The following is a 26022-nucleotide window of genomic DNA, read 5'->3' as shown; positions in this document are numbered from 1 at the left end:
GGTTTGCTTGAGGAACTTTCCCTCAAGATGGGAGCTGTATTTATTCTGAGACTTAATTACGAGTGGTGAAGCTTCATAAATCCATTCTGAAAATACAGTGTTTCTATGGGGTGTAGTTTAGTTGAAGGGTGAAAGTGCATTATTACCTGTTCTTTGCTTACACTTCCTTTAGTTGCACAAAATGAGAAACTTCCACTTTCTAAATGTGCCTTTATTGCTTTAGTGAAATTAATTTTTAAAATTACTGGTGTTATGTCAGTGTTAGGATTTAAAGTCTTGGTGCTCCCAACTGTGTGTGATTTCAGTGAGTGATAATGTAGCCTTAGCTGAGCAAACCATACAGAGAAATCATCCAAATCAGAGCCCAAATGGAGCCTCCTGGGCAGATTTAGAGATTGCTTTTCCCTATTGAGGAGCTCGTGGTACCATAACTTTATACACATCCTTCTTCCAGAACAGCAAATTCAGAATTAGCAGTCAAAGGGAGCTGTTGTTCCAGCTGGGAGCAATTGTGTGTTTTCTTGCTAAGTGGGACAGAAGCAAATCTACCTGTTTTTATTTGGCATCTACCTTGCCAATTCTGCTTTTCAATTGTAGCTACAGCTCTTAAGCTGAACACATTTATAATTTCCTTAGCAGAGATTTCATGTGCAGAAAATTGCAGTGCAGCTTTAAACAGCTGCAGAATAATATATTTTGTTGAGAAATAGCTGCTACAAGTGGGATTGCTCTGTGTGTGTGTGTAAAATCTGTCATGGGAGCAGGGGAAAGCTGTGCATTCCATCATCACAGTCCCTTTGTGGTTTGAGACTATTCCTGTTTGAGACAAAAGTTCCCATAAGATTCCCTGACTGGACTCCTGAAGGAGCTGGAAAAACGATTTCCATCTAGGAGTAATAATAGCTTGGACTTTTGGTTTTGATCATAGGCTGACATTTAAAAGTCATCTGAGGAAAGATATTTCTTGATTAAAGTCAGGTTTTGCTTAATGCAGCTGTAGCTGATCCTTCCCATCTGCTATCACGTCCTTGATGGAGTCTCTTTCCCTTGCCTTGGGTCTGGTTTACGAGATCCCTCAGGAGTTCCTGACTTTCCCAAGAGACCTTTCAGTGGCTCAGCTCATTCTGTTACTCCAGTTTTATTGCTCAGCTCTTCTTTTCCTCAAGGAAAACTTGGAAAGTTGCTCAGCAGAGAAGATGAGGTGGTAATGTGGTACCCACCGAGTGTTTGGAATTGGGGATCTGTCCATGCTCACCCTGTGCCTGGTTGTTCAATCACCTGCCAGATCCTCACATTTAACTGTGGGATTCAGAACCTGTATTTTCTGTGTGGAATATAAGAGGGAGATGGTGTGACTGCATTTCCCAGAGTTCATTCCTGGAATTGTCGGTGTTTAAGGTTGCTGTTTGATCCCGGCTGTGGTAGCTTTGCTTCCTGCTCCCACCGAGTGTTGGTGGAAGGTGGGAATGGCAGCCGGGATCCTCGCACGGATCCGGGCCGGGGCTGCCTCAGGCCCTGCCAGGGCTTGGCTTTTAGCAAACAGAGATGTAGGTATTTGTGGTTTGGCTTTTTGTGTGTTTTGTGGATAGCTAAAATATGACCTTTCCCGCTGAAAAACTGGATTTTATCCCAAATCCTCTGAATTTCACACAGGATTGGCTTCTCACAGCATTCAGGTTGGCTGCCAGAGTCCCGGCACTGAGGGAAGGCACAGAACGGCCCTCGCTCTGTGCAGAACTCACCGGGGCTCCCTCGCCCAGGTACAGGGAAGCTTTTCCCACAAAATCATTCACTGGGATTTCCTTGAGTTGCCCCTGGCTTCCATAGAACATAAATACCCCCCCAGCTTGGGGAACATGTCATGGCAGCTGTACAGGGACTCTTGAGACAGCCCTGGGAGCATTTCGGTGTTTTGGCAATTGTAACTCTTATCTGGTTCCTCTGCTCTATTTTCCCAAATGTCTGGGGATGGGCAGATGAAGTGTGACTCGGTGTTTAGCTATGGGATCCCCTGTAAATGAGGAGTGCAGGAGCTGAGTTCCAGGCAGAAGTGAATCCTGCATTTCCAGTACCTACAGCCTGGAGCTAAAGGATCTCTCGATCCTCCCAGGCATCTGACACCAGGCAAGGGGAGGCTCCTAGTGGAAATCAGGCATGGGTTATTGAGAAGGAAAGCCTGGAAAACTTGTTTTGTTATCAGAAGTGCATAATTCCACAGGGAGTAAAGCTGGAAGAGGATCCCTGCTCTGCTGCATGAGTGACCTTTGATCAGCCACACTTCCAACACTGTAACTGCCCTGCTCAGCGTCCTCCCTTCTGTGTCTGTGTTCCCAGGATAGAACATGGTTGTTATCCTCACAATAAATACAGTACTGGATACTGGGTAGAAATTAGAATGAGCAAATTCCATGTGTTTTATATCATTTGGCATCCTGCATCCCCTTCAGTTTGTCAGAAATTCCTAAACCAGAGCAAGGTCACATCTGGTAGCAATTTTGCTCTGCCAGATGAGGCGTAATCCCATAAAACCAAACTCATTTTCTCCATGCTGCTCAAAGCTGAGTTTTCCTGCTCCTTTTCCATAAGACCTGCTGCTTGTACTGGGAGCTCTGTGGAATGATTCAGGCTGGGAGACTTTTCACACTTTATAAACTGCAAGGTTTGGAACACAGCTTTGTGTCCAGCATACGAGGCAGGACAAGAGGGCACAGCCCTGGAGTCTGTGGCTCCATTCTGTTTCCTTTTCCAGCAGCACATCCCTGCAGGATGCTGTTCCTTGGTGCTGAGTGTCTGTGCATCCCCTCATTCTCTGGGTTACCTGCAGGATCCATACAGAGCTTTCAGTTCTTTTACGTGCTTTTAAAATAGCTCTAAAGTTCCGAGGCTTTCACGAGACACATCAAACACATCAGAGGGACTAACAGAGTAATGGAGCAACCATCAACCTTTGCACATTGTAGTAACTCAAAATAATTCCCAGAAACATGGAATTTTACTAGGAGCCAGTATTTTTTTGTTTCATCATGTTGCTGTTGTCCCATATTTTGCTAACATTGGTTATTTTTGGTATTTCATTGCTTTAATTACTCTTTCAAAGCCTTGTGTGGAGTTTGGTGTCCATCTCAAACCAGAGTGCACCAGTGATGTACTCACAGAGGTGGGGGGGGGGGGTCACACTGTGATGTATTGTAAGGTGTTATTAAATCCAATTAACAAACTTAGTTAAAATTAAAATATTCTTTCAAGATTTCCTGGGTTTTATGTTAGGATCTCTAAAAAAAAGAAAGCAACAGGTCAGAATTTCAGAGAGTGAGTAATGTTACTCTTAACTTAGTGCAATCCACTGTGACTAAGGAACACTGGGTAGGAATCACCTTATGTGCTGTGATTTTTATAAATCAATTGAACCTTTTTATCCACAGGCCAAGTATCCTGACATTGTGACCCTTCCAGAAGGACTGTGGGGAGATTTTATAATTCTAAGGAGCCCCAAAGTTTCTGGGTAAGCCAATAAATGCATTTCTGTACTTACACAGGTGAGGGATTGCACGGGCAGGGCAGCAGCCTTGTGCTGCAGCCCTGGGTTCCTTCTGTGGCAGGAGGTGCAGGGATCTCAGTCCCATCCCAGCAAAGCCAAGTTCCTTGCTGTCTTGCCATTAAAAAACAGAAAGAAAAAGAGCATTTACTGTGCAATGGAAGCAAAGCAACTGTGGCTATACTTTTCCATTGTTTTAGATGGAAATCAATTAGATGAAGGAATTATTACCTACAAGGCAAATGGGATTTGTTTGGCCTCCCCCTTCCAGCACAGAGAGAGATGTTCCAGTACATTTGGGACTTTCAGCAGAGAAAAAAATTCCTTACAGTTAAATATAAGATGGTGTAACTATCACTGTGAGGAATTCTGTAAGGGCAATGAAAAGTAATTGTTTTGTGACTGGATCAGAGAGTTCCCTTCTCCTGTTACACCTTGCTTTAACATGCTTTAATTTACATGGAAATAAGGCTCAGCTCCCTTCATTATGTTTGAGTGCAGAACTACCAAACAAACCCTGATAGATGATGCTGCTTCATTCAGCCAAACTTGCTCTTGAAAACTAAGTGCTTTAACTCAGGGATGCAGGAATGAATTGTTCTTAGCCTGTCCCAGATAGGGAAGAAGTTGCTTTATTTTACAGTTTCTCTTCTGGTACCAGGTGCCAATTCCATTATCCTCATTCCCTCTCACCCACATGAAACACAGGAATATAAAAGTTATTGCAGTGGCTTGGTAGAAAAGAGACTGGCATAGAAATTCGTTTGCAAAATCCCAGAACAAGCTGTGCACAAATTCCCAAAGGCTTTATAAAAATGAAGTGGCAAAAGGCTGACAAATCACATTGGAAGGAAACTCTTAGATGGGTTGAACACCACTGAGAAAGGGACCTTCCTCCTCACAGTGACTCAGTGTAAGAGCAGCTTTGGCTTAGGAAAGCCTTACCTCCACTAAGGGATTTGAGGGTTGGAGGGAACAAAGGGAGCTGTAAAGCAGCAGCTCTGCTGTGGATGCTGTTCTGGACTCAGCTCCTGCCTCACCATTCCCTTGGGATGGTGCAGTGATCTCGTGCCACTGTGAAAGCTGGGAATCATGACTGGCCTTGCACAACCAACACCACTATTCCTGAAGAAGTAACAATTTTGTTAAGCTTTATTCTAATTAAAACCAAAGAACTGCAGGAATGTGAGCTTTGGACAGATGTCTACCTGCCATTAGTCTAAAAAGGCCATGAATAGCAGAGTAGCCCTTATTCCAAACCCAGCACATCACCATTTATACAAACACTTCTGAAACAAGTTTCCTGTTCTCAGCACCTGATCCTGAACAGATATTACCTGAGGGGTGGAGCCAGGGGACACTTAGTGCCCTCCTTTGCTTTCCTCTCACTTTGACTGCACTGTGCAAATCTGGATGTAGCCAGAATCTTTCCTTGTTGTTGGACTGATGCATTCCTGGTTCCTGAATCCAGAGATGGTTTGTTGCATTCACGTGAGGTGAATTTTGTTGCAGAGCATGAGTTTGAACCTCGTGTCTGCTGCAATTTCTGCTTTGAAGGAACCTCAAAGACAGCACCTGGTTAACCTGAACTGCCTTTGCTACAGGTTTGAATTGATGATTGTCTGGAAGATCCATCTTGATGAAGAAGGGACCACTACACCTGTCCTGGACCTGCTGCCCAAAGTACCAGAACAAGGTAACCTCAGTCACTTCAGGGACTGTTCCTGAGCTGCCAGACCCTGGTTTTGGCCATGGAACTCCAACTCCCAGAGCCCAACCAGACAAACCCACCCCAATTCAGCAGCAGCTACACTTTACCTCCTGTGTAATCTCCAAGGGCTCACAAACTCTGCAGGCATCCTGCTTTACTCACCTGCTGTCAGCACTGCTGCAGCTCTTGGAAAATAACCTGCACTGCTGTGTTTCTCCTGCAGTCCTGGAGCAGAGGATGACGAGTGTGGAGAACATCCCTGGCAGCTTCCGGAGCGCGCTGCGGCTCTTCGGGATCGAGGCAGCCATCGAGAACCTGATCAAAGTGCTGGGCTCAGAAAAATGAAAGCCAGCATTGCTTACACCAGGTAGCAATTTCAAAAGTAGTTTTAATTAAGATATTGTGTTACACAGTCTGCAATTTTATTGAATATAAACATTAAGTTATTTTCCATTTAGAAACCATACTCATAAAACATGCTATCTGTACAATTATGGCACGTTATATATAAATTGTCATGACATGAAAATAAATACAGCCATTTAAATACAAAAATGCCAAATAAAATAGTTACATGTACAGAGTGATTTCATTATAAATTCATCTTTCTGAATCATCAATGTACCAGAGTGGTTTATCTTCTTAACATTTCTAGATACCTGGAAATTGTTAAAAGATCATGCACTGTCAAAATCAAGTCCATAAAAATCCAATTCATTTCACAGCTCTGTAAAAGTACAGTGATTTTAAAATGACAAGAGAACAGTAAGAGACTCCTAGAACAAAGAGTTAAACAGCTTTCTTATTAAATTAGGGTGGAAAAAGACAATTTGAAGATTTCAGACATACAATGCTAAAAAACACAAAGGTAACTGTATGAAGTAACTTTGTTCCACAATGTGAGTGTTGAGACAGCATTAATCTAACCCAGAGAGGCCCATGACACCCCCGGGAATAGGTGAGCAAGTCACCTCCTGCCCACTGCAGCACTTCCTTTGCACTTCTGACTCCCAGGAGGAAATTCTGGTACACATTACTAAAGCATCACCTTTTACACATTCATCCCTGAAGAAACAAAACAGATCAGACCAATGTCCTGCCTCTCCCTTCAATTCCATCTGACGAGCCCATCTGGGAACTCTCAGTGTTGCCAGGAGTTCCTGCTCTGCACTAGCACTGCACCCCAACCAAACTGATGTGACTGGAGTCAGGTACTTCTCAGCTGGGGAGCAACAGTTCCTGGAACCAAGAGCCCAAAGCCACCAGCTCTGGGCTCTCATGTGACAGGAAGAGCCCTCCTTTCCAAGGCCAGAGCTGCTGGAGCCCCCAGCAGCACAACCCCACACTCCATGCAGCAAAAGGTGGAGAATCTGAACTAAAGCAACCGTATGTTTCTAGTCCCATAAATGTAATAATCCACTCTTTGATCACTGAAATGCTCTCCCCCTGTTCCGGTAGGTTGGGAAAAACTGACAGACCAGAGCCTGGTTTCTGTCAGACTGGACAGCTGAACAACACCAGAGATTGGGTTTTGATGAATGGCAACTCTGTCTTGTTAGATAAGGCAGGCTCATTTCAAGTTTAGAATCCAGTACACAGGCAAAATTCATTCCTACTTCTCCACTGACATGGAACTGGTTGAGCTGGTTTTGTGTAACCTTTAGTTCATCTTTAGCTCTCTCCTCCTTTCCTGAAAACAAAACTGTTTGCTCAGCACAGACACTGCTGTCAGCATATGAAATGTGTGTGAAATTACAGCATAAAAACCTGGAAAGTAGCTGTGCAGGGTCCTTCCTTCCTCCTATTTCTAATGGCTGGAGGGTTTCTGGATTTATAAGTAGCTGTCTCTCTCCGGGTTTTCTTTGGGAAGAAGGGGTTATTCCTGCTGTCAACTGCCAGCTCATTGCACTGTTGTAGTCTCACATGCCAGGCCCTGCCCCAGAAGGGCTCCTGGCACTGGATGCCAGCACTGCCAGCCAGCTCAGATCTCTGGCACAGGGACAGTCGTGGCTCTGTGTTTCACATTTCTTCCTTAAGTGGTGCCAAGGTACAGAGGCTCTTATTTTTGAATTTCAGGTAAAGTGGAACAATTCAGAGGTTACACTGAGGTCCCAATATAAATCTGTTTTTAGGAGTTAAGCTACATGACCCTGAACACAGTTACTGGTAAGCACAGGCTGTGTCCAGGTAGGAGCTGTTCACTGGGGCTGGAGCAGCATCTCTGCACCACTCAGGGGGTGTAATCCTTGAGGGAAAAGGAGCTGCAGCTTTTATCATTGTACCCTCAGGTTTGGACATACCTTTCACTTCCACTCAGACTCTCACCCAAGGATGGCTTTACTGCAGCACCTCCCCAGCCTTCAGCTGCACAGAGCACTGCTCATATGCAGCACTGACACAAGCTCATGCTGGCATGAGACTGACCCACTGCAGCTGCAGGGGAGAAAATGGGATTCTGTCACCTTTTTCCTGTGTCATTTAAAGCAGGAGAGTCTGAAAACAGCTGCTCATGCTACGCAGTGTGTGGGGCATCAGTATAATAGTGCCAATGTCTGACACTATCTGAAAGACCTGAAATTATCTGTAAAACTCAGAACATATTCTTCTTAGAGCTCAATTTAAATTAGACAAGAGCAAGCCGTGGTTTCACCTCCAATAGCAGCATATAAGGTACAGAGACAATAAAAACCAGCATGGCAGGTGAGTTAAGTAAGCCCAACTATCATGTAAAACTCCAGGTTGCTTACCTTAACCCTTTGCACTTTGTCTCAGAAGCTTTAGGTAGATACAAGGTGATCACACAACTTCTGGAGGCAGCATGGTGTTCCTAGTCCATGCATTAGTACTTAAATGTTCTGCAGTGCCAAGGCAGTTCCACAGATCAGCCACTGCATGGTTGTATTTTCAGTGGATTAATGCTAAAGTGTTGTATAGGGTTTACCAGAGCATTCCCTCCTTTAGTAGGGATGAGGGAGACTAGCACAGGCTCCAAGACAATTCTCTTGTTAGTAATTAGGCTTTCTATGTTAGTGCAATACATCAGGAAACCTTTAATTCTGTGCTTTTTCAATTCTAAGGAAGTAGACTTTTCATATTAATTTGATCTGTCCTCTAGTTCCAAGGTATGGCACGTTACCTGTTCTGTCACATTAAATACATTCATTAAGGTTATCTAGCAAACACTTGGCTTAGTGCTATCCCAGGTCTCTGAGAAGGCATTACCCATTAGAAATCATTTCATAAAGCAAAAACATTCACAGCTGAAAAATGCACTGAACACAATAGAAAAGAAAAAAAAATCACCATAACTGTATTCCAATAATCTTTCTCTTCCTCATGTGTTTGAATAAAAATAACCTTAAGGGAATGGTTACACTTTATGGAGAACTAATGTGCAGTCTTCATTCTCCTTGAAGAGGTTGGACATAACTGGGTCCTCTTTGGCCTGTACATTCTTCAGGTAATAGTTGACTATTTCACCATCGAGTTTGTACTGGTGGGGGATGCTTTCATAGGGCTTCAGGTCCAGGTCCAGCACAGAAACAGAGAAGGTAAATCTGGATTTGGATGTCAGTACCACAGGTCTTTGCTCAGAGCTGGAAAATAAAACCACATTGCACATCTGAGTCACTGAAACCAGTATTTTTAATTTATGTGTCCCTTTACAGAAGTGACTCTAATGTTTATCTTAGAACTTCTGTGGGAGCCCAAGAAAATAAACTGCAGCTAATGTAGCACTTAGGAAACTACAGCTCCAGCTTTACCAGTCCTGATGGGACCTTGCTGGCACCTCTTCCAGTCATTTTCCTTTCAGCTTCCACACAGCTGAAGTCAAACATTACTCTCACTTACTGTATTTAGTAAATCTAAGCTAGGTTTCTAGGTGGTGCATACAAAGCAACAGCCTTATTAACCAGCAAAAGCAGAAAAGAGACTGCAACTCCTACTTAAGTTCACGGTAATAAAACATTTAGTATGCTGTCCAAGCATGCTGAGGGATGGAGGAGTTCTGAAGTCAGCCATTGCACAAGTCATGTCCATCACTCACACTTCACTGGAGGACTGCAGGATAAATGCAGAAAGCAGCATTCTCTAAAAATAAAAGGGCTCTGGTGAAGCAAAGCCCCCTGCAGAAGAAGAGATTAGCACTGCTGACACAAGCCAAAAGGGATAATATTGTGAGGCAAAGCCTCCTGCCTGACAGCCAAAGCTGTCACCTCTTGATCATTGCCTTGGTTTTACTCTAACTAGGCCATTAAAGGCAACTTAGCCTTAAAACTCTCTCCTATGAGAACACCAAGGCAGAAAAATTGTACCTAGTCAAAATCATCCAGAGCTACTATGAACAATCAATTCGAAGTTTAAGAAGGAAATAAATATAAAACTTTGATCCTCTTGGTCAACTTAAAACTCTTCAGGAGTTGGTTGCAAATTACTTAAAACAGAACTTACTAAAATGTTCACAGCCAAATATTTGGGCACACCACCCCCCACACATCCCACACTTTAATGTGATTGAATTGCGTGAACAGTACAAACATCCCAATTTCCAAACAACTGCAGCCATTCCAAAGCAGGAACAGGCAGCTCTTACCATTCATCTTGCAGGCAGGGGGAAAGGGCAATCATGATGGAGCAGTCTTTAGCAGTCATTGCTATTCTGTACTGCTGCACCTATACAACAGAAAACAACACACATTTTCTCTTAGATTGGTGTTTACCTGAGTAAAACATCCTGTTCCTTACAAAAAGCAGCACTGCTCTCCCTGTATTGGTATGTTGGCACTTTAAGAGCTGGAAATTCTCTCTGTAACAGAAGGTTGGCAGGAACAGGTGCTTTTGCAGCATCCTGTGTAAGAATCATGTTTATTTCCTACAGATCAAATTCCTGACAACAGTTCCTGCAAATGCTTCCTCAGTCTAGAAAGCAAATAAACAGTTTCATTTTTCTCTCAAGAACTGGTGCTACAAGCTTGTTTTTAACTGCTTCTGCTATAAAGGTGCACCCTGACACAATGAAGAACTGCACAGACCCCGACAAGCCAGCAGTGCTGCCCCCATCCATTATCTAGCCCTTTCAGTGAGACAGAGGTTAATTAACACTGACAAAACAACCAACCTCCAGAGGCTGAGCAGTACCTTTGTTAATGCAAATGCCACTGTCCCATCATCTTCCAGGGAAAGGTCCAGCAGCTTCTCGTAAAACACTTCATTGTAAGGTCCATCTATCTGTAATGTACTTCTAAATAAATGTAAAAAGAAGATTTACAGACAGCCAAAATGATGTGCTGGTTTTCAGTGTGATCTTTCCTCAGCAGCCCAGACACACAGATGAGAACAATCTAACAATAACATTGATAAACATGTCCAAGTATTAACCCACTGCCAACCAACCTCCCAACAAGTCCCTGTTATTCTCAAATCACTCAAGATTTGCTGCTTCTTAGGATCTGAGTTGTGTGGGGTTTTATAAACATGAATCATTCTTAATCCACTGCCATCTCTGTATCACTGCAAAAATTATGTGGCTTTTGCAAAAAATAAGTAAGTTTCAAAATTTGTAGCAGTCTGCAGGAGCGCCAGAAGCCTTCCTGAAAATACATATACAAAAATATATAATATTATATTGATGTCTATTTTTATATATCTTATTTTGTACATAAGAAGTATAAACTGGGGGCAAAGACATATCTGGCAGGGCCCTGCTCCAACACCGTGTGCTAATGGGGGGGTGTCCTGGGCTCCTTCCTTCCACCTTTGAACAGCTGAGCCCCTGCTGAGAGCTGAACCCCCCCAGTGGGGTTTGTCCCACACAAACCCTCCCCAGATCAAAGAACACATTTTCCAGTGCTCTGTTTCCTGTGTAACTGCACAAGCAGCAGCAGCTCCTGAGTGAAGCCAGAGTGCCCTCGTGTGAGCACAGGGGAGGAACAGCACCCCAGTGGAGGCTGCTTGGAGCAATTGTTATTACACTAATAAGCCTTATTTGAGAAAAAAAAACACAGCAGCTTGCATTGATCATTGCAGAACATCATTATCCCTGCAGACATTCCCAGCTCTGCAAGTACTGGGGACAGGAGAAACCACCCATTTCACTGTACCTTTCTGCAGTACTCAACCACCAGTGTTAAGAGAGTGTTCCTCTCTCTTAGCCTGTTGTGAACTTTCCATGTCATTACTTAAAAATTCAGGCCAAAGTGACTAACATCAGCTGGAAGATCAGTTAGAAATTCAGAATATGCACTGCCATGAAGGAAGGTTGTACAACAGAACAGAGTGTGTGCACAGAGCCCATCCTGCCTGCAGTCCTGGTTACTCAGGACTGGAAAGAAAACCATCAAGTCTTACCTCTCTTCAGGAAATTCCTCCAAGTACTGTTCAACTCTACTGTACAAAGGATAGAGTCCTTCAATATCCAGCATGTCAAGCATCTGAGCCTGAAGGGTTTTATAAAGGAGACAACCCCTCGGTAAACCAGAGCTTTCCAATTTATGTTTACCTAGAAGAAAATGCATTCTAAAATAAGGCAGAGACAAGTCTTAGCTTCAATTTGCCTTAATTATACGTGCTTGTTTAAAAATCCAAATACTTTTAGTCCAGTCACAGGTAGGGGGAAACCTCAAAACACTTCAGTTTCCAAACAAAAGTGCAGGGTGCAGGTACTGACCTGCACATTTAAACAGCTCATCTTGGACTGCAGAATAAAACACCTGGTATTCAACTCTACAAACTACCTAAAAAAAAAACAAACACCAAAACACACCCACATCCACTGCAATCTACTCATTTTGAGTTCACAGGAGAAATTTCTCATCTGAGTTTGAAGCCACCACAAATTCATTTTGAACAATATCAACTGCTGACAGAAAGTAACTTAGCATTTCAGCTCTGGTGTCTTTTTCATACAATATCAAGAATTGTATTTGCTATAACCTCTCTAAGACAGCTCTTTCTCCAGCACTAGAAGAAATCATGGGCAGTGAAAAAGGTCTTCCTCAAAAACAGTAAGAAATGTGCTGTAATTAGGATAACTGGCAGCATCTTGAATAATTAGAGCTTTACAGAACTGATGCACTGAGGAACTAACACCATTTACAGTTTTCCAACTCTTTTCCCTCTCGTACTCAGACCTCTCTTTACCAGGAGAAAGAAAAGAACGAGCTGTGCCCTGGTGAGGGCTGACAGGAGCAGCAGGGAAAGGCAAAGTACAGGTACTGTACTAAACCAACCAAAACAGCCCAACTTCATCACATACAACATAAAAATTCCCCACTCATTTGGAATACCTATGATTGTTATCAGCTCAAACTGCTATTTTCTTCCATTTTTCCTCTACCACCTCCTGAATTTATTTTTACCCCTGTCATTAGATACAGTGCTGTAAGTGCTCACTACAACATCACATTATATTAACAACAATTATCTGGCAGCTACACAGTTCAGAACTCTTTTTAAATGCCACCAGAATTCCTGTTTCCATTCTCACATCAGTATTTAGAACCAAGAGACAAAGATCTGAATTGTTACATCAGACAAGGCTCTGAGAAACCTGCCCATGGCGGGGGGCTGGACTAAGTGGCCTGTAAAGATCCCTTCCAACCCACACCATTCTGGGATTCCATGAGCAGTAAATTCTGGACAGTTCTTACAGTATTATCCCTTACCATTTCTTACTAGCTCCTTATTAAAAGCACTTGCTTCACAGTAGCTTCTCCCTTGTGAAATGGGAACTGTCTTCATGTCGCCTGCCCTGCAGGTGTCAGTGCTACTCAGTAGCGCCATGGTTATCACGTGGATTAATTCCTTAACAATTGTCCTTGTGCAGTGGGGGCCGCTGACCAGCCCGTTGGAAGGGAAAAAGAAAGGTTTTAAGTGACGAGCAAGTTCGTTCCAGTCAGAGACACAGTCCTGGTCATCCTTACAGCCATAAATTAGTTCCCCATTCTGCAAAAAGGAGAAAAAGAAATCTTTAGGCACATCAGGAAGTCAAGTTATTCATATTGAGCTACTCAGAGAATCGGGTTTAATATTTTAAGCATAGAAAAGTGTTATTACCTTAACAATCAGACACACAACATTCCCAATTTCTTAAAGATTTGTCCTCTTAAGTCTAATCAGAATCTGCAGGTAAAAAACCTCTGAATGAAAACCAAAACCACTGTTTAAATCAAGTGCTACTTTCCCAACTTAATGACCTGTAGGGAACCAGAACAATAGGGGTGAATGATACTTGGCACATTTTCCTATTGCTTCTTTCTGGATAATGTCAGGAGTGAAAAAGCAGAGTGTGAAACATCCTTCTTTTACCAGCCCAGAACGGCAAAGGGAAGGCTGTGAAAGGGAACAGAAAAGGTGTGACAGCTACCTGGACTAGTACAAAAAGAGGGCAGCTCATAGAAGTTTAAGTAATTCAAATAGTTGATTTAATATTGGAAATAAATTGAAAGAATCTTGTTTCCTAGAATTAATCTGAAAATCTCCACAAATAATCAGTTATTGCTTTATATTTTTCCTACATGAGTGTCATGGAATTCCATTTTTTCCTTTCTCAGTGAGGCCTGCTGTGCTTTGGGCCTGTGTCAGTGCTCTAATAGGAATCTAAAACAAAGTATTTGCAGCCACATGCCAAGTTCTCCATTTTCTTCTTCCTGAAGCAGCACATAAAGTTTTAAAACTTTGGTCATTTATGATTCCTTTTCCATTAATTGTTCCTCTGTGATTCTCTCCCACTAATTCATTCCCCAGGGAATGGTCACAGCCCCAAGGCTGCCAGAGCTTCAGGAGCATTTGGAAAATGCTCTCAGCCACAGGGTGGGATTGTTGAGGTGCCAGTGCAGGGCCAGGACTTTGACAATCCCCATGGGTCCTTCTAATTCAGGATATTGAGTCTGTGAATTCTGGGAAATTATTATTTCTCTGTCCTCACCTAAGAAATCTAACTAAGAACTTTCCCATTTCCTTCTCTTGATGGGGTCCAACAGTGCTGGTCTGATTAGGTAGGTTTGAAGGAAGATCGTGACTGTTTAGATGCTCAAGTCAAATTATTTAAAATCCAAGGCAAAAAAAGCAAGCAGAGATTGAACTGTTTACCTTAAATATTTTCAAGTTGTTCTGTGCCTCCTGTAATAAGCTCTTCAAAGCAAAGTGCATTCTTTGTTTATTTCTAGGGAAAACAAAATAAAGCCAAGAATGTTTCATCAAAGCCTTTGGATGTTCACACCTGGTGTGAGCATGTGCACTGAGCACATTACTCACACTGTGAGATCACTGCAAAGGCAAAGTGAACTTCAGCTCTGAGTACACTAAATAGCTCTTGGGTGCAATGCTATGCTGCAAAAGGCAGCTCTGATTGCTGAGATAGGTGTGAAGGGGGAGATAGCACCAGATATAATCACTGTAAAGGTCCAGACAAGCCAGCATTGATCATCCATAATACTTCAGTGAAAGGTAAAGTAATCCAAGCAAGAAATCTGTAATGCAGATTTTTTTTTGGGGAGAGGTGTGGGCAAAACCACAGAATTCTTACCCTGAGAAGAGATCCAATGGGCAGTATTTACTTGGTCGCTTCCATTTTCCATTGGCTACCTGTGGAAAACCCAGAGCACTGCTGTTACCCACTCTACCTGCAACTGCTGCTCTCCCTTTTAACAGCCAGGTCTGTGGCTCTGACATCCTGCCCTCAGAGGTCAGGACATTTAAACCACTTTGAACACAAAATTCATGACCACCGTGGGTGTTCCCAGCCATTTTTAACTCAAGTCACTCAAACTGCATTCAGAAGGGAGAAAGGTCACATTAAATCCCAGGGAGTCACAGTCACACCATTGCAGAGTCACAGCATACACGAGTCCATGAGCTCCATGCCTGTTACATGCTGTTTGTTGTAAGTCACAGAATGCACTTGTGAGCTGATCTGGGAAGGAAGTTCCACATCAGAGTTGACCCTGTCACAGCATTCATAGTCCCCAAAGGCTGATATTGTATTTGTTTGCTTCCAGCTTCCCACAGAACTTGTTCCATTTCTTACTAAACAAATTCACACCCAGAGACTCAGCTGTGTACCCTCCTACCAGCTTTAGTCATATCAGAGATTTGAGCAAGTTTCAACAGGAAAGCAAGCCTGGAACAGCAAATAAAGCACAGTACAGCCAAAGGAAAGCAGGGTGACTTAATAATTACCTTTAGATGCTGATGCATACAGTAACGACACACCTTGTGCTTTATCTCCTGTGAAACATGGCTGGAAAAAGGAATGAAGCCACACTTTGGCTAGAACAAACAAAAGAAAATCGTAAATACAAATGTCTCTCTCTGTAGAAATATAAATGCACATAATATGCAAATCTTTCCAGTTAAAGGAATGTTTTTAAAAGTTGTTTTTTTTTTTTAATTAATCGTTTAAAAGCTGAATTACTCTCTATTATTTTAAAAGATAAAGACCCGTGGCCTACAGAAAAGCACAGTAACACCTGGGAGTTCCCAAGTTTCAAAAGATTGGGAACTGGAAGAGGGAGGGGCTGTTTCCTCCTAAGGGTCACAGTGAAAGCAGTGAGCTCCGCCTTCCCCCACTGCTGCATTCCTTGAGAACTGCTGGGGCAGGGGCAGTTAAAGAATGCAAACAAACCCCTTTGCCCTGAGGCTCTGTCCCCTGCCCACCTTGATCTCGATGCAGAGGATGGGCCGGTGCTCAGCGAAGCGGAAGGGCTGCAGCCGCGTCAGGTTGGGAAGGCACATCGCGTAACCGCTCAGCGTGTCCATGTCCTTGTCACAGCGACACTCTGGGACAGCAGGGGACAAACAGCACCAACAGGGAAATTAGCTCTGGGGTGTTTGTTCATTCTGGAGCCGTCTCCCTCACCAGGTGGGGCGTGGGAACCAGCGTGGAAGGACAGGACACGCGGTTTAGCCAATTAAGCACTTGCACAGAGTTGCCCTCCCCATTATTAACGCCTGGTTTCAGTTTCCTCAAAACTGTCCCAGGCACAGGAGTATCCCAAGAGCTGCTGTTAATGGCCAGCTCCCAGCTCATCCCAAGAAAGGTGAGGCCTGAAACAGCAAGGAAATGGATTGGCCAACAACAGGTAAAGCGACTCAATGTATTTATTCACAGATGTGATCTCCCCGTTGCTTACTATGCATGACCTACCATCCCTCAGCTGAGTCAAAAGGATTTGAAAACTGGCAGGAATATCATAAACTTAAGAGGCATTCTGCATAAAAATCCTTTGAATAACCTCTTTCCACGTGCATCCTTTGGGGGACAGGTCTGTGAGATTGTAGTTCAAAGTTAACAAGAGCACACACCCCCAGATTTGCAAGTACCTGTTACTAAACAGACACAGAGGACACGTTTCTGTTACAGTTTCCACTGCTGAGAAAAATGCCCACTCTGAAAAATATATTGCAATAGACAAAATAAATCTGAGAAACCAAAGGCTCAGGCACCAGCCTGTCATGCCATACTGCCTCACCAGGATGAGCAAGAAGCCTTCTGTCTCCAACAAAATGTTGAGGTTTGTTTTCTTTTTCCAAATTTAAGCAAAAGTACATCCTTCACACCTTCACAGCTGAAAGCCACTTGCCAAATCAGAAAGGCACAGAAATCTGAAGTATTGGAGAAGCTCCTTTGCATGTTACACAGGCTTATGAGAAGGGTAACATTGAAAAAAAATCCTTGAGGTTTAAAAAAAATTCCTGTTGAAAATGAACAGTGAGATTCACTGTTGTGAAGCACCTGGACACTTCCCCACAACCACATTTCAATCTCCAGCAGCTGTGGACACACAAAGTTTAACTTTGAGAAATAAAACTAAATTCTATCATTCACTTCCACCAGAGTATCGCTGATTTTCTAACTTGTATTAGATCCTATTAACTGGATCTCGGAACTGCTTCTCAAACAGTGAGGAAAAATCAAAAACAGTGTCCTATGCTCACTATATGTAAATTAATTCCTTTTTTTCCTGGATCAAAAGCATCACAGCACTTGACTATGGTCCTTTGATTTAACTCTGCATTTATCTTCAAGGAGTTTTGCTAAAGCAGGAGTTTCTGGCCATTCTCAGGAACATAAGACACCACGAGGGCCAATCTCTTTGCCTTTTTTAGAGCTATCACACACTACTTCTAATTCCAGAACACAATCCATTTTTTCCACAACAAATTTTCAACTTATCATTGTCTAAATATTAAAAATAATTTTCTTATATTCTGTAGTGTGATGCTTTTTTTTTTACTTTAGAACAAAGGAAAATGCTTTAAAGCTTGAGGAAGCCCCTTTTAATCCCATCCCTGGCACTTACCTGGCCTCTCTGGCTGGATTTTCAAACAGAGCTGTCTTACAAAGTCTAAAGGCAGTTGAATAATTTCCTATTGAGGGAAAAATAAAGAAAACATTTTAATGCAAAAATTAATACCCAGCTTGGGAGTCTTGAAATGGAACAGCAAAGTTCAGTGGGTTACACAAAGTACACTGAAGTATGCAGTCAGCAGCTTCTCCCTCTGAATCACTGTCTGTGAACACCTGTACCTGCCATCACAGGCAACACCTGTTCTTCTATAAAAACCAAGGACTAATTTAAATAAATGCATCACAAAGAGCATTTTCAGTGCAAGTTTAATGTGTGTGAAGGAACCTGCATCATTTTGTCCTTTCCACAAATGAAAAAGTCCCATGTCTCATCCCACCCTTCTGAGGCAGAACTGTGTAACTCAAGTTCCAGGTGAAGCTATAACTTTTTCACTTATCTTGTTCACTTACCACATCAGATAAGTGAACAAGATCTGGCTGCCCTGAAGAACAAAGGAAGGGAAAAGATGATCTCTGACTGCATAGAAACCTCAACAATTTATATGAACCAGGTTTCTCCCCTTGTTTTGCAGTTAGTCTAAAAATCTCTCTCACACACACCCCCCTCTTGCCTTGGGCAGAGCAAAGAAATGACCACACTTCTCATCAGTAGCTTGAAATAGCCAAACCACTGAGTACAATCAGCACAGAGCAGGATCCAAATGCATCCAAATGCTTCTTGTGTGTATCTTGCAAAACCCTGTTAGTTCCTCAGTGTTCCCCCAAACACTGTTTACAATGCCTAATGGCTACAATTTATTTTAAGAACAAATCATTTACCCCATGGTGAACGTAGTTCTCCCCAAAGAACTGCTTCATCACATGTTTTCCAAAGTCTACAATGTTTTGCAGATGGTGTAGTATTTCCTCTGGAGTCTGGAAGACAGAAATGTAGTAATTGAACTCAGAAATGATGGTAACACTCCAGAACACACACATATCCTGGTCAGTTATTTAACAAATAACTTAATTGCTGAGCTTGGCAGGTCAGTGTACACTGAAGTCAAACAGACACCTCAAGAGTGCTAAATTTGTTTCTCTACTGCCACCTTAGGGGCTGAGACAAACAGAAAAATGGTCAGAAAAGATTATTCTTCTTCAGTTTCAGAGGAAAAAGCAGAAAGTGACAAAGGTGGAAGAAAGGGAGATTGCTCAAGACTTACTCTGACCATTATTCTTAAAACAGTTCAGAGATCTCCAGCAGTCAAAAGAGGTGCCCAAGAGCTGCAGTGCAGAAGAGACTTGGAGTGTTACAAAACACATCATGGAGATTAGGAAGAGAATGCCTGCAAAGACTGAGCCATATTCCAAACCTCGGCATGAACAGGTACAGAACTTGCCATCTGTCCCAAATTCTGCCTCTAACAGTGAAAAATCTTACTCTAATGTGATATTCTGTAATTTCATAAAGAAACACCAAGGTCTTCTACAAGACAAGATGGCAAGAGCTAGAAAGGAAGCTCCATGAGTACTGGAAGCAGGACAGGGACAACTGCTCAGCCAGACTTGGACACACTCCTGCTCATTGAGGGAGCAAAGGAGCAATATCCCATTCCCAGCACTCCAGCACACTCTGCTTCTCTGCAACGTATTTTACTGTTGCAACAGACAACCTCAAAGCTACTGTGTCCTTTATGTAACACACAAAATCCCTCTTAAAACCTCACAATAAAATTAAGTGGAAGAAAAGAAAGTGAAACACCTGGGTACATGTTAGCAAATCAAAGAGGAAAAACAAGAGCAGAGTAAGAGGAAATAAATGCTAGAGGACAACACGCAGACACCGACATAGCCTAGAGAAAGGAGGAAAGACCACATCCAGCACTAATCACAAATAACAACACAGCCCCTTCTTTAACTTATACAAATCCTGAATGGTGAGAAGGAGCATTACATCATCTCATCAGTAACAGAAATCTCAGCTATTTCCCATTTACAGATGGTTCTGACCTGGTTTGCTGATGTACACAGCACCCACAGGTTTGTGTTTTGTTTGGGTGGGGTTTTTTAACATACATACACAGACTCACAGACTGAGAAATAAGCATTTCGTAAAAATTTACTCCTGCCACTTTCACTACATGGAAAGATTCACCAGTTAAAAAGGCCAATACAGCTGTAAAATTATAAATCAAGCTTAAAACATCTTTTAAGAGCAAGTATATTTGATATATCTATGTGAAACAAAAACCAGGCTACTTGAGGATCACCTTTTAATATCAAAAACCACTAAGATTAAAAGCTTTTGAAGGACACATCATTACTGCCAGCTCATTCAGAAAAACTCAAATAGGCTTTATACAATCATTTTTTTAAATTCTTTCATAAAAAAGATCATATACTAAAATAGCAATATGCAATTAAAAGCACTCCATGAGGCCTGACACTTGACTTTCTATTCAAGCAATGCAAGCACTGCACTTACATTATTGAGTATTTTTCAATCATAACAATAAGGTTAGAATTCACAATAATACCACCTTGTTCAACTACTGGATTATCTAATCCCAAATTCATAATTAAACAGACAATTAAAAATACAAAGCAGCATCCAGACTTCAACTTTCCCAAAGGAGTTAAGCAGAAGAGACTCAGACCTATTTGTTCACATCTCAATTTCAGTGTGTGTATTACTAGAAAATATTTTGCTTGAACTGATTCCTTCAGCATTGTTTACCTTGGATGACCTGTGATGTCATACACAGACCCAGAACACTTCAGACTAACTCATTTTGCTTAAGTCAGGAATACAGATTACTCAAAAAAAAACAACAAAAAAACCATTTTCCTTGTCATTGTTGCTATGTGCAAGTTTCTCTGATTCTCTGGGATTTGTTTACTGATCTGATGATAAAATATTTATTCTGTTCTGCTCCAAGAAAAAAATGGTCCTTTAAAAAAAAAAAAAAATCAATCACCAGAATAAGTAAATATATTCAAATTACAAAACCTTCTATTTAGAGGGAATTGTGTATCACAAAGTCCACACACTCCCAATGCAAGGCAAATGCAGGACACTGGAGCCAGCTCTCCTCAAAATGCAACACTGGAACGTGCATGGCCAGCCTCATTGCTGTGGTGGGTAACTGAAAAGTCACTTCCTGCCTTCTTTTGTGACTTTCTCAGACTTTGTTGCATAGTAATTGTTTTTTAAAAATTGGCAATCTCTTCGAACTTAAAAACAAAAAATAAAAAGGAAAAGAGGTTCAGAACTCAGTGTTCTGTTTTCTTAAATAAACTGCAACAGACTGACTTTTTACATAAAGTTGTGGTCTAGTCCTCTCCTGCTATAATAAAAATTGAGATAAGCTCTGTTTCCTTTCTTGGGATCCACTGGACACATCACTGTTCTTGTTAACACTAAACATTATTATCTTGGGCTACTACAGAAGCACAAGATACATTTTTGAAATCTTGCTGATATAAGCAGCTCAAAAACCAACTTGAATCATACTTTGGTTTTACCAGACCTTTTTTCAAGTTAAATAGTAGCAGAAAGACCATCAAGTAACTCATACATATGCTGTGTTCACTAATTTTGCCTTCCTCTACTTTAGCAAGTTCTCCCTTGTTAAACTGAATGTTTTTCACATTCATCTTTGGGATTTAAAACAATAAAATGCCCTTTCTAGACGTTTACTTCACATTCAGCCTTGTTTCTTTTTTCCTAAAATTAAGCACACACACACACCAGTTCTCAGTAGAGCACGAATGTTTTTTATATTCCCCCCATCAGAACAACCTGTCACTGTGCCTCACAAAGCCGTGGTTCAGGAGCTGCTGTAAACTCAAGCCATTCCTTGTATCTCTCAGGTAACACACCCCAAAGACTCCTCTCAAGGTTGAGGAAATGAAAGAATTTGAATCTTGTGCTCTCTTTTCTTATTTTTCTTCCTTGGAACACTGTGTTTATGCTCCACCTTTGGTTTTTGATCATTTTTTATTCCTGTTAAAAAAAATCTGAAGTAACTCACTTCAGCTCCTTCTCAAGCAGGAAAAACCTTATTGTACCATTGAAGAAACTGGGAGATTGTGTCCTGCCATGTTTGCTTTTTAACACACAGGACACTAAAATCACTCATTGACAAAGGCTATTGTGTGTCTGTGAACATTTCATGTTTTTCTTCAGATTCCATTGCTTTTTAGCTGCTGAACAGCTGCTCAACAGCAGACCTTGACCATGACACCAGTTCTGCGTGGCTCCTGTTCTGTCCCACCTGGCTACAGCCAGGAAAATTCCTTTCTTCCTCAGCATCCCTGAGCTGTGCCACATTTACACTGTGCCACAGGTGCCCTTACAGAAAGCTCTGCCCTCTGACACTTGGCAGCCTTTCACCCTGCCCCACACAGAGCTCTTGGTATCAGCACTCACATCACCCCAGTTACATAAGACAACCTCAGATTTCCTCCTGTTGCAAAAGCCCCTGAAATACAGGCACATTTCAAAACATCCATTTGTTCTTACTCCTGCCAGTCACAGCTCTTTCACAGGTGTCTTGTTTCTCCTCATGCTGGCTATTAGTTTACCCAAGGGCATTCAGCAACAGGACATGTCTAAATCTTACCTTATTCTGGTTGGGGGGGGACTTCAGAAACCGCAGCACCACACAGCGCTGGAGGAAAATGGGAAAGAACAAAGTTTCATTAGCATTCATCAACAGCACCATTGTCTGATTCCCCCATCTACCTCTCTGAGAAATAAGGGGAGGGGAGTGGAAAAAAAACAAACCAGGAAAGCACACTTTAGATGGTTATTTCACTCAACTTCAAATCCACCAGCTGAAATCAAACACAGCAATGTCTGCTGCCAGCTCTGCCATCAGTTTAACGAGGGAGCCACTCTGGCCACTGCATTTCCAGTCACCAAGTGCACCAGGGAAATGCTCCCTTGGCTTACAGCACTGCTCTGAAAGTCTGGGAAAGCTCATATGGAACCAAAAACACCCCCACCCTGGCATTTGTGCACCAAAGCTCCCCAAAAGAGACACAAGGCCCACTCCACTTACACAATCAGCACAGCATTACAAATTACTAAGGAAACATTTACAGTTACCAGCAGCAGCTACACAGCTGAACTTAACACTAAACTAAAGCCTGCTACTTATAAACTCCTGCAGAATGCATACATAACACAGGAACAAATATAGCAGGCTTCCAAATATTTTACCTTAAAAACATAGAAAAACTCACTATTTTTGTAACTTTTATTATTTTTATCAGTTTTGTAACAATTCAAAAAGCTTGAGACTTTATATATTAAAATTAAAGTCTGACATGGTGTTAAGGAACCTGCAGCCTTAAAAGGCAACACCTCGGTCTGCCTCTGGTCCTCCAGAATATCTGATCCCAGAGATATTTACTTCCACTGATGTAGCTCAGCTTATTCAGGTACAATGGGGATATCAACAACTGGGCACCACAGAAGGTAGAGGCTCTGTTTTCCAGAGCTCTCTTAGCCAGTCTGCCTCCATCTGGGTCTTTCCAAGACACACCAAAAAGGATCATATTCCATTTAAAGCACTACCACAGAAGTATGCTCAGATTCTCTGACAAAGAAAATGCAGACAAAATGTCCTAGTTGCACTTCAGGTTTATGAAATCCAAGCTTTTCCCCTTCCAAATTATTTGCCTTTAAATAATTTCATATAGCATGACAGCACCAGTTCTATTCCATGTTTCAGAGCCAAAAGCTGTTTCTGCACAGGATGAGGGAGAGAGTTGCAGATATCTTTAATTACTAACATGAAGAGAAAGAGGAAACAAGAAAAACTAATGACAATGTGCCATCCAAAACAATAACAAAACTAGGTCCAAGTCCAGACATTGCCACTGAAACCCAGACAAGGCCCCTAAAAGGTCTCACGTCACCATAAATCTCCTTGTTCACCCACATCTGGAAAACACTCTCACATAAAAGAGTACTTTGCTGTTAATTTGATTTGTCCTGCAAGATGAGTGTCCCAACAGAAGAGGAGATAGCACCAGAGTGGTAATTACAGCTGCCTGGATTTGACAGGACTCCTGGTGACACTCCCTCTCTCATTATACCCCACACATGGGTAACAGAGCCCAGGCCTGATGAGCCTGCAGCTCTGGGTGCAATGTGTTATTCTTACAGGGTTTCAACCATTTGGATCTCCTGCTTTAATTATTCATGAGTAAGTGGATCAGTGATGGAGTGATCTGATTATCACTTCTAATCCATTCAGAAACATGATTCTGTAATCTTTCAAGGCTAGTGTAGATACCTATCTTTTAATCAGCTCCCTGCCAAGATTCCAACCAGTGCTCTGGAAAACCTGATTTGCTCTCGCAGGACTCAGGACAGTATTTGTTCATCAGCAAGTCATTTCTGATTTGGCAAAATGACCAAATTTACATATAGCAAAAGAAGAATGTGTTGCTGGTCTAAAGATGTCAAAAGGAAACACAGCACTGTTCAAACTAAACTTTCCAGATGCACTTAAACCAGCCAGCCCACACTACATTTTAGTGAGACTATTAGATGATTAGAGGAAATTAAAAAAAAATTAAAAAATCAACAGACAAACAAAAACCCACCCCAAAACCAAACCTCAAAAAAAACCCCCTCAAAACACTTCTTTCCTATTTTGAGGCAAATTTCCAGCTAGAAGCTGGATCCATGTCTTTGTGCATTTCAATACCAGTTCCACAGCACCAAGGTTAACCCATCAGATATCACAGATGCCAACTGCTTCAGAAGTATCACCACCAAAAATATTGGCCCACATTTTTCATGCTATTTCATTTCTGATTCACTTAGCTGATTCTTTACTTGGAAATATTGTGGGTGGTTGTTGCCACGAGGTTTTTTGTCAGTTATCTTAAAATGCCTTCATTTTTTTTTTATATTTACAGATTGAACTCCAAGTATGTGCCATACCTATCTGTATGCACGAGAATGGCCCAAATCCCAAAGGGAACAGATCTCTGAAAAGGTTGTCAGTACTCCTTAACACTTTGAGAATCAAATCAACTAGACCCTAAATTTCCCTAATGCTCCCGAAATTTCCTTCTCCACAACCAGTGGAAGTGCTTACAGAAGTGCAGAGCACCAGTTGCATCAAGGCACTGTCACCATCAGAGTATTTAGTTAGCTGGGTAACAGTCCCAGAGATATAAAAAGATGAAAAAAGCAGGCTGCAAGCAGAAGGGAAAAAAAGAAACAGTGCATGGATGTAGGCAAAAGTAACACATAAAACATTAAAAGGCTTCATATCTTTTGATATAAGATAAACTAGAAAAATAATGAATTCAAAGGAAGAATTCTCTACAACTTTTTTAAATCTCTGCATATATTCGGTCTCCATTTAGTGACAAAAGACTAAAAATAACCAACCCATCAGAACATCACACAGGACTGCTCTTACTCTCAAATAAGGAATTTAAGGACAAGTCTCACAGGAGAGCAGAGCAGCTTGATGGCAGATAACAACGTTCTTCGAGGCTCCAGGACCATACTAGGGCTACAACAACAACCATTTCCAATTGTTATGGAAAACTGAAAACAAACACTAGCAACAAGGATACCAAAACTTGCGGCTCTGAAAACACATCCACAAGCGCTGGGAGGGTGATGTAACCAGAAGTGTTCAGGAGGAGCTCGATCCCAACTCACAGAGTTTGGAGCCTGCAGTTTACAGCCCCACCAAGAAAGGCAAACACTTCTTTAGCACCCCATCAGCAAACAATTGTTTGGGTTAGAGCAGAACAAAGTTAAGGATTGCCAATAGAGAAGGAGCTGTGGGAGGAGCTGTGAAAACACTCAAAATCGGTGACATCACAGAACCAGCAGGATGTGCACACCCACAGCTCTTGTCCTCGTGTGTCCTGGGAAAAAACAGTGTCCTTGGCTTGCTCCCCAAAAGCTTACCTGTAAGAATTTTTATTCTCCGGAGCAGTTACTACAGCTATTACATTAATCTTACTCAATAAAATCCAAAAAATAAAGTAATCCTTGGTAGCTCGGCCAAAATATGATTGGCATCAATCCAGGTACTTTGGATTAGGCAGCAGCATTATGAAACCAGGATAAAAGCTTACATTTGCTTCTTTACAGCTTGGTGTTTGATATTGACCTTATTCTATGACCTCATTGTCATAAATTGCAGGGCTGCTGAACTGGAGAGCTTATAGAAGTTAAACGCAACTGGGGCAAATCTATCATCTTGATATTCCCCTTCAGGGAACAACCTCGTTTGCATCATGGAGATTTTTTTTCAGGTCTCTTGCTACGTTAGTAACAAAAATCTAGATAAGAGTTGGTAGCAGTGAAAGAAATAGGAAAAATTAAAATTAGCTCAACTGCTGGTAAAAATGCTTAGATACATAGAAAGATGTGTATTTTCCCTCTGCTCTTAACCACCTCTGCTCAGGCGGGTTTAAAATAAGTTTCTGTATAAAAGT

General features: G+C 41.9%; 2 protein-coding genes across 3 annotated transcripts in view; one reads left to right on the top strand and one right to left on the bottom strand.

The window, feature by feature from the left end:
* Positions 1-5845, top strand: part of CENPP (centromere protein P) — a 111934-nt gene extending 106089 nt beyond the window's left edge. For both annotated transcript variants that reach the window (XM_088171656.1, XM_014869745.2), the window contains exons 7-9: positions 3423-3502; positions 5140-5231; positions 5470-5845. In XM_088171656.1, coding sequence (XP_088027782.1) covers positions 3423-3502; positions 5140-5231; positions 5470-5591 — 294 coding nt within the window. In that variant the 3' untranslated portion in view covers positions 5592-5845. The remainder of the gene's footprint in view (positions 1-3422; positions 3503-5139; positions 5232-5469) is intronic.
* Positions 5617-26022, bottom strand: part of IPPK (inositol-pentakisphosphate 2-kinase) — a 30076-nt gene continuing 9670 nt past the window's right edge. The window contains exons 2-13 of the mRNA XM_014869739.2: positions 22161-22208; positions 18376-18471; positions 17549-17615; positions 15903-16024; positions 15426-15515; positions 14773-14831; positions 14337-14409; positions 12911-13190; positions 11595-11745; positions 10386-10488; positions 9841-9920; positions 5617-8842 (exon numbers count right to left, since the gene is read on the bottom strand). Coding sequence (XP_014725225.1) covers positions 8617-8842; positions 9841-9920; positions 10386-10488; positions 11595-11745; positions 12911-13190; positions 14337-14409; positions 14773-14831; positions 15426-15515; positions 15903-16024; positions 17549-17615; positions 18376-18471; positions 22161-22208 — 1395 coding nt within the window. The 3' untranslated portion in view covers positions 5617-8616. The remainder of the gene's footprint in view (positions 8843-9840; positions 9921-10385; positions 10489-11594; positions 11746-12910; positions 13191-14336; positions 14410-14772; positions 14832-15425; positions 15516-15902; positions 16025-17548; positions 17616-18375; positions 18472-22160; positions 22209-26022) is intronic.

Source organism: Sturnus vulgaris, chromosome 11, assembly GCF_052056855.1.
Source record: "Sturnus vulgaris isolate bStuVul1 chromosome 11, bStuVul1.hap1, whole genome shotgun sequence".
NCBI classification, from domain to species: Eukaryota; Metazoa; Chordata; class Aves; order Passeriformes; family Sturnidae; genus Sturnus; species Sturnus vulgaris.
The sequence above is the reverse complement of the archived record's forward strand: the minus strand, read 5'-3'. Positions and strand labels throughout refer to the sequence as shown.